The sequence below is a fragment of the Rousettus aegyptiacus genome, unplaced genomic scaffold (assembly GCF_014176215.1).
Source record: "Rousettus aegyptiacus isolate mRouAeg1 unplaced genomic scaffold, mRouAeg1.p scaffold_m13_p_6, whole genome shotgun sequence".
In the NCBI taxonomy this organism is placed as follows: domain Eukaryota; kingdom Metazoa; phylum Chordata; class Mammalia; order Chiroptera; family Pteropodidae; genus Rousettus; species Rousettus aegyptiacus.
Window position 1 is genome coordinate 88,454,202 of NW_023416309.1, and position 7,559 is coordinate 88,461,760.

Below are 7,559 nucleotides of genomic sequence, written 5' to 3' on the forward strand. Positions count from 1 at the left end.
TAAGTCTTCATACCATTTCCAGATAACCTACTGGATCATCTTGTTTTAAAGGTAATTTCAGGAGCAGCATCTTAAGGAAAATCCCAGCTAAAACATAATTTTAGCAAAAACAGTTTGGCTCAATATGATTACGCAACATTCAGTTAAAATAGAAACATGTTTTATTATGAACAGTGAAACACAAACAAAAGAAAATAGAGATATCAACCATGTATTTTATGTCTTTTTCTAGAATAACCAATGTTTATTAGGAAGCTGTAACCCATTTACAATAAATATCAACAATATCATGAAATAGAACTGTTATTGTCCAAATACTGAACTCCTGTAACCAAATCACATTTTGGATTCAAGAAAACACAGTATACACATACCAAATAAAAAACTCTATACACACCAAAAAACAAAAAACAGCTCAAGTTTAGGTTTGAACTGACTGGAAAACACTTATTGTGTTACTGCTTTAAGAACCCCTCGAAGCACCTTGTAACTCATTAACTGTACATTTTCCTTTGGAGGGAAACAAGGTCCTCTTTCTGTCACATATGCATAAGGGAATCTCAAAACCCAGAGGCCATCTGGTGGGAGAGTGATCTCTTGTTTTTCTGGGTAGAATACTGGACATGGTGGTGGGCCTGGTTGAACCTGAAAAACATAGGTAATGGAATTATTTCAGTTTTTCATGTAAGAGATAAATGCCTAAACAAATAATAGGTTTGTATGAAATGGGTACACTCCTAACTCTAATCATATCCAGTACTACATTATAGTCTCAAATATTTTCCTGCTTTTCTACAGATTTTTTTACCGTCCTTAATCTTCCACCCCTGATCTATGGATGTTGTCATTTCTCCTTAAGGACTGGCTCTCTGAAGGCAGGGCGTCTCCTCCCACAGGCTTGTGGGCCTGGAGACCCCAGGGTATGGTCCGTGGCTCCACCTGGAGTGCGAACCCAGAACCTTCTGTGTGAAAAGCAGCCATGCTAACCACTACACTATGAAGCTACCCCACTTTCCTACAGATTTTTAACCTCAAGTTCTGTCTCTGAACCAGTCGATGTGAACTGATACTGTAAACTGATTAACATACTCACAAGTTATTTTTCAAGAAAAAGAGTATTAAGTAAAAAGGTATTTAAAATTAAGACCTATTTAATAATTATTTTTATATTATCCTGTATTTTTTTAAAAACACAATCAAAACAAGTATCAGCATTTTGTTTCTAAAAATGGAAAGAGTTGTATTTCTTACCTGAGGCATTAATATTATTTGCAAAGGAGCATCAGGAACCACAACAAAAAGCCTCATAAGTTGAGCATAATGTGGTTTTAGCCCTCTACCCTGAGATGATGACAGAATATATAAGGGCATATCACTATTCAGGGCTTTTATAGCTGATTCCTTTGGCCCACTTCCCATTACTTTCATTATTTTGTCAGGTCCTGAGCACATAAACCTCCGACCTCGAGAGTCTTCATATTCGAAGCCCACAAATGCTCGCGCTATGTCATCTCGCCGTCTTCCTCTTCCCATTACAACTGCACTTCTCTTTCCAGGAATAGCTTTATTTGGAGCAGGCCAAGAATTTGTGTCTAAGTCTCCTTCATCTTCAGCTCTAGTCCTGATGACAATGTCCCAAGGCATAAGATAGTTTGTTCCTGGAATGAAGCCTTGTTGGTCTAAACCTGTATGAAAGTTGTAAGACTTAGCAGGGCCTAGTTTAACCAAAGACCAGCTGGAGAATTTTGGTAGAAGACCTTTAGGGCAATTTGAATGCAGCATGCCCGGGAGATACTCAACTGTGGATGCTTGTCGATCAACCAAGTTTGGTCTCTTCTCAGTTTTTACTTCTCCTTGACCATGAACTTCTGGATTATCTCCTCCTGCTTGTGGATCAGCTGGATAGGTACCTAAACTATCCGTGGATTGGCCTAAACTCAAAGCTAAACTTAGGCTTGTGCTCTCTCCTTGGGTTTGAGGTTCTTTTTCTTTAAGTTTATCAGCATCTGTATCTGGAGGGGCAGGAGAAGATTCATTTTTGGCAGGAGCAGGATCTGGGGTACTTGGTTCAAATACTGGGAAATTGATATGGTCCAATTTGCCACAACATTTTTCTTCCAGAAGCTATAAAGAAGGAAAAAAAAAACCCTTAGAATTTTCATTTAAAATAACACATTCTTCACTCTAAAAAGATCAGCAATTAATGGATAAGCAAATAAGTACATACAAAGAACTTTCCCTTGTCTACATATCACACTGCAGTCACATTTACTTTAGTAGATATTTTGCTTCTGAAAAATGAGAATTTTTACTCAGTTGGTAGTTAACAACAACGACGAAAGAATTAAAAAGAAGAGAAAGGAGAAGAAAAATTCATAGTCTACCTGATAAAAGTCATAGTTAGCTGCCTTGATATCAAAGGGATCATCTCGAGGTGCTTGTTTTCTTCCACAGTTACAGGCACCAGTGGATCGAGCTCGGCTATTATGATATAGCACAGGAGGATTTCTATCAGCCTCTGGTTTTTCTCCTGGAATATATAACAGTCACTATTAATTTCACACAAACAATGCAGTCAAATTTATTTTGCATTTCTAGGGCATCTAACCCCAAAATTTCTCCAAACATTACTTTGGAAATAAGAAAACATGACACCAACTCTTAACTAAATATATGTAACAGAATAAACAAGTGAAAATACATAAAATATATATTTTTAATCTAAAGTTTTAGGCTAAGTAAATTTTATTATCATTGCGGTGACCTTATACTTCATTATATTCATTTTCGTTCAAAAAACACTCCAAGATAAAAATGTTAACATAAAATTTCTGAAACTTTGTATTATTTAACAGTTCTCATTTACTAATCCCCTAGGGTTCATTCTTTAAATACAAGAAAATAATTAGTAGTCATAGCTGACATTTTCTTCTTACATCAGGAGAGAAAACTTAAATCTGATGCACCTAAATTTCTGTAGTGCTTTCTTTTTAAAATATCAATACAAAGTGAAGAAGCTCTTTTAAAACAAGAAAAACATAGCTTAAAGTTTTTATTTCAAAATGTTGAGAAAATTTTAGCTACCTGATTTAGGTAATGAGTGAAATTTATGTACACAGTGTTGGTCAGTTAAACTCCTTTCCTCACAGAGCTGATGACCATTGCTCCAAAACTTGTAGCAGTCCTCATGTAACTGCATGGCGTATTTGTGAAAGGCTGGACCCCTAGCATGTTGACTGTACACTCGCAGAGCCTGGGCAAGTTGATTCTTATGGACAGTCATTGTGTAATTATGAGGCAAATTTGACTGATAGGCACTATGAGCCATGGGTAAAGCTTTTTGGCACCGGTTTTCTGAGAATTTGGTGTCAATATCCAAAAACCCTTCCAAGACTTTAATACTGCTTAAGATCTTAGATGTTAGCTCCCCGGTGGGAGATCCCACGTCCTCCTCTTTCCCATCAATAGCTACTTCATACAGTTTCGAAGCTGCTGAGATCCACTTCTGATAAGTAGGAAGTTCAAAATGGGAAGGCTGTGGGTTCCTGCCCACACTGTCATCAAAACCTTTCTTGCTTAGAACTAGCTCTACATGCTGCCATAGGAATTCCCGAAGAGTGAAATCTACTAGCTGTCCTGAAGAACTGGAACTGCTGCTGTCAACATGGAAAGAAAGCTGTTGTCGGCTGTGTTGCCTCATCACCTGGTATCGCCTGGGCCCAGAAAGAGGTGTGGGTACCAGTAAAGATTCTGGGTCCTTGACAGTACAATGACTCCTAAGTTGATCCAGCAACATGCCAACTGGGTCCTCCTCCTGACTTCCCGGAACTATGTACACAAAAGCTTGGTTGGCAGGCACAGTGAAAAGGCAGTTAATACTCTGATTAGTCAAGACACGACTCTTCCGGAAGATTCTATAGATCTGGTCCTCCAGGGCATGCTGCAGTCTCCTTTTGGGAGAATGCTTCTTGGGCTTGTCTGGATGAGTGGGGTCCTGGTTCCGAGGGGGTTCCACTTTGAGGGCTCCATTGAGTTGAAAGAGGAAAAGGAGTCTAGGAGGGCAAGGTCGGCAATTTAGTTTCCAGTCTTTGCCAACTGGACAATCCTTAATGGCTGTTTTGAGGAGGGGCAGTACTTTCTGTCTCAGTCCATCCAGGGCTCTGAATACTCGATCATAAGTGATGTCAAAGGAACAAGTGGGATGGACCAGAAGCAGTATGTGACAGACGGAGAAAAGGTAAAGGAGACTGAGGCACTGCAGCTTCTCTTGATGCTTCCAGAACTCATGCGCTTCTGCATGAGGTAAAGTGAGGCCACCCCCAGCTTCCCCGCTTTGAAGGGCCTGACAAGCTCGCAGAAGCTGGGAATTGTCACAGATGGAAGTGAGAAGAAGATACAGAACTTTGCTTTCCTGATTGTAATAGGCCTGCAGAAGGCTGTAGTCCTGGGAGCCTGGCTCAGTTTGGTTACCTTCCGCGGCGGCTCCCTGAATTGGATCCGCGGCCCCAGCCCCAGGGTCTCCGGCTCCACCAGCCTCCCCGACGGCGGCAGTCTCGGTCCTAATTCCAGGTTCTGGGTCCCCAGGATCTTGATGGGGAAAGAGGGGAAAAACCTGTCGGTCACACACCGTGTTCACAAGGGAGAACTTCTCGGAATTCAGTCGCAGAGACGTCTTGCCGAATATTCCCACCACGCAGATCTCATCCTCTCGCCAAGGAGGCTCCGGTCCTCCGGCCACACTCGCTCCACCCTCTGGAGGCGACCCCTCGGAACTTTCAGGGCTAGTCCAGGCTGAAGCTCCCATCAGAAGCTCTCGCAAGCTGACAGGGCCCGCCATGGTACAGACACTTCTCTAGAGTCCTTCCGGTCCTCCCCGTAAACTCAACCGGCTTTCGTCCACCGTTGAAATCCCTCCTCCGCTTCTTCAGTTCCTGCTTTTCTTTCACTTTAGGTTCCGCCTTCCGCACCTCCTGCCACTGTTTTCCGCTAAGGTTTTTCTTAGCCCTACACCACAGCCGGTTTAAGGTTTTCCTTAAGCCCAGACTGTAGAAATTGAGATATCAAAAAGACAATTGGAAGCAGTTAGTTTGCATTTTAAGTAATATAAAAACACTGCAAAAGAAGAGTGTCAAGTGACCTCCAAAAGTAGAAAGGTAGTTCAGTTTCAGCTCCAAAACCTTGCTACACAAGGTATATTCGGCATTTGTAACAAGAGGGAGCTTATTAGAAATGCAGAATCTCAGGCCCCAACCCAGACATACTGAAGTCAAAACTTGCATTCAATTAAATACTAGTGATTTGTAGCTTTAAATCCCAGCTACTCAGGGTGGTCTTGGGGGTCTGGTACCAGGCGCTGGCTCCATTTCTCAATAAGGGTGTGATCTTAAACAAGTTCCTAATTTCTCCAGGTCTCAGTTCCTTTCATGGTCTAAATGGGGATTAGGGAGCGTTTGAGATCTTGCTCCTAGCCATCAGTTTGGCTCAAATAAGCAATTATTATTATTATTTTTAAAAAAGGATTTAAAAATACCCGCCTTTGGGTGCTTTTGAAGACCAACCATTGGGTGCTTTTGAAGACCAACCAAATAATGTAACTGCTATGAAAGTGCTTTGTAAATTGCTGTGGAAATTGCAAGATTCTTAATACACCGAGATTGTCCCTCGTTGCTCACATGCCCAGCCCTACTCTCCCTCAGTATTAACTAGGCTAGCACCCTGTAGGTGCTGTGTGTGCTTGCACTCAGTAAATGAATTCTAAAATGAATAAAAACAAATAAATGTAAAAATCTTAGTTTTTTGTACATTACAATTCGAGAAATACTGCTCTAGAAACATTTTCCAAGCAAGGTGAACAAATTTCCTTCTTTTGTCCTATTTCATAAAGAAATATAGTTCACTCAATTAATGGAAAAGAAAGCCAGCAATTTGGAAAGGTTTATGGAGTACGGGCATTAGAAAAATAATTTCTCAGGCTTGGAAGCATACCAAAATGTTTAAAACATGTTGGGATTTGTTTACTTTTTTTTCTTTTTTTTTCCTTCTTTTTTTTTTTTAACAGAATTTATTTTTAAAGCAGTTTTAGAATCATAGCAAAATTGAGCAGAAAGTACAAAGCTCCTGCATACCCTCAGCCCCAGCACAGGCAAAGACCCACCCCAAACTTCCAGTAGTACATTTGTTACTATCCATGAACCCACATGAACACATTATTATCACCCAAAAATCCTAGTTTACATTAGGGTTTATTCTTGTACATTCTATGGGTTTGGACATAGGTTTAGAATAGTTTTACTGTCCTAAAAGTCTTCTGTGCTCTGCTTGTTTATTTTCTCTTCCCTCTAAGCCTTGGCAACCAGTGATCTTTTCACTGATTTCATAGTTTCGCCTTTTCCAAAATGCCCTATAGTTGGAATTGTAAAGTACATAGCTTTTTCAGATTGGCTTCTTTCACTTAATATGCATTTAAATTTTATCCATGTCTTTTCATCATTTGATAACTCACTTCTTTTTAGCGTTGAATAACATTTCATTATCTGGATGTACCACAATTTATTTATTCATTCACCTACTAAAGGGCATCTTGGTTGCTTCAAAGTTTTGGAAATTATACACAAAGTGACTACAAACATCTGTGTGCAAGTATTTGGGTGGGCATATCTCTATTTTCTATAATAAACATTTTCTTTAATTTGTAATAATGTTTAAAAATTCTTCCCTAAAGAAATGTGGAAAGTCTTCACTCAATATTTAATTGATTGGAAGTTTGAATTGTCAGATTGTTTTTTGAAATATTCTTTGCTTTAAAAAGGAATGAGGTCATTTGTGTTTAATGAGTTCTCACTTGAAATCTCGAATAATGACAACAAACTAATTGAACAGATAATTTACAGTGTGACTCTGTCCTTATCAACAATTATCTCATTTATGTATAATCTTACTTATATGTGGAATCTAAAAAACAACTCATAGAAACAGAGAACAGATTTGTGGGATGGGTGAAGGTGGTCAAAAGGTATATACTTCCAGCTATTAGATAAAAAGTTCTGGGGATGTGACGTACAGCGTGGTGACTATAGTTAACAATACTGTATTGTATTTTTGAAAGGGAGTACATCTTAAAATTTCTCACTACAAGAAAAAATTGTAACTATGAGATGATGGATATTAACTATGTCGTGGAAATTATTTTGCAATATATTCATATATTAAGTCATTATGTTGTATGCCTTAAACTACTATAGTGTTATATGTCAATTATATCTCAGTACAACTAGGGGAAAAAAGAATCCTCTCATTTAATTCTCAAAGGAAGGGTAGGACCCTAATTTGTGGTGGGTGGTGTTTTTAATATATTAAGCTATACTGGGCTTCCACTAATTCTTCTCAGCTAACTCTTCTTTACTAACAATAATTTAGAAAAAGTAGGAATGGGTTTTTATGTGTATTTTTGGTCTATTTTATTTTTACTTGTTTCTTTCTCTACTTCTACATGCCCAGATCCCATTTCTCTTTGAAAAGACAACAAAAATGCAAAATTCTACATGTTCATCCATGCAAAT

At 39.0% G+C, this 7,559-nt stretch overlaps 1 protein-coding gene across 1 annotated transcript; it reads right to left on the minus strand.

The window, feature by feature from the left end:
* Positions 1–143: 143 nt before the first annotated feature.
* On the minus strand, positions 144–4,886 carry SMG8 (SMG8 nonsense mediated mRNA decay factor). The gene is made up of 4 exons (XM_016123115.2): positions 3,085–4,886; positions 2,385–2,530; positions 1,252–2,124; positions 144–645 (listed from the first exon to the last, which is right to left on the minus strand). The coding sequence occupies exons 1-4, from the start codon at positions 4,835–4,837 to the stop codon at positions 448–450; spliced, it is 2,970 nt and encodes a 989-aa protein (XP_015978601.1). The 5' UTR covers positions 4,838–4,886; the 3' UTR covers positions 144–447.
* Between the last annotated feature and the right edge of the window lie 2,673 nt (positions 4,887–7,559).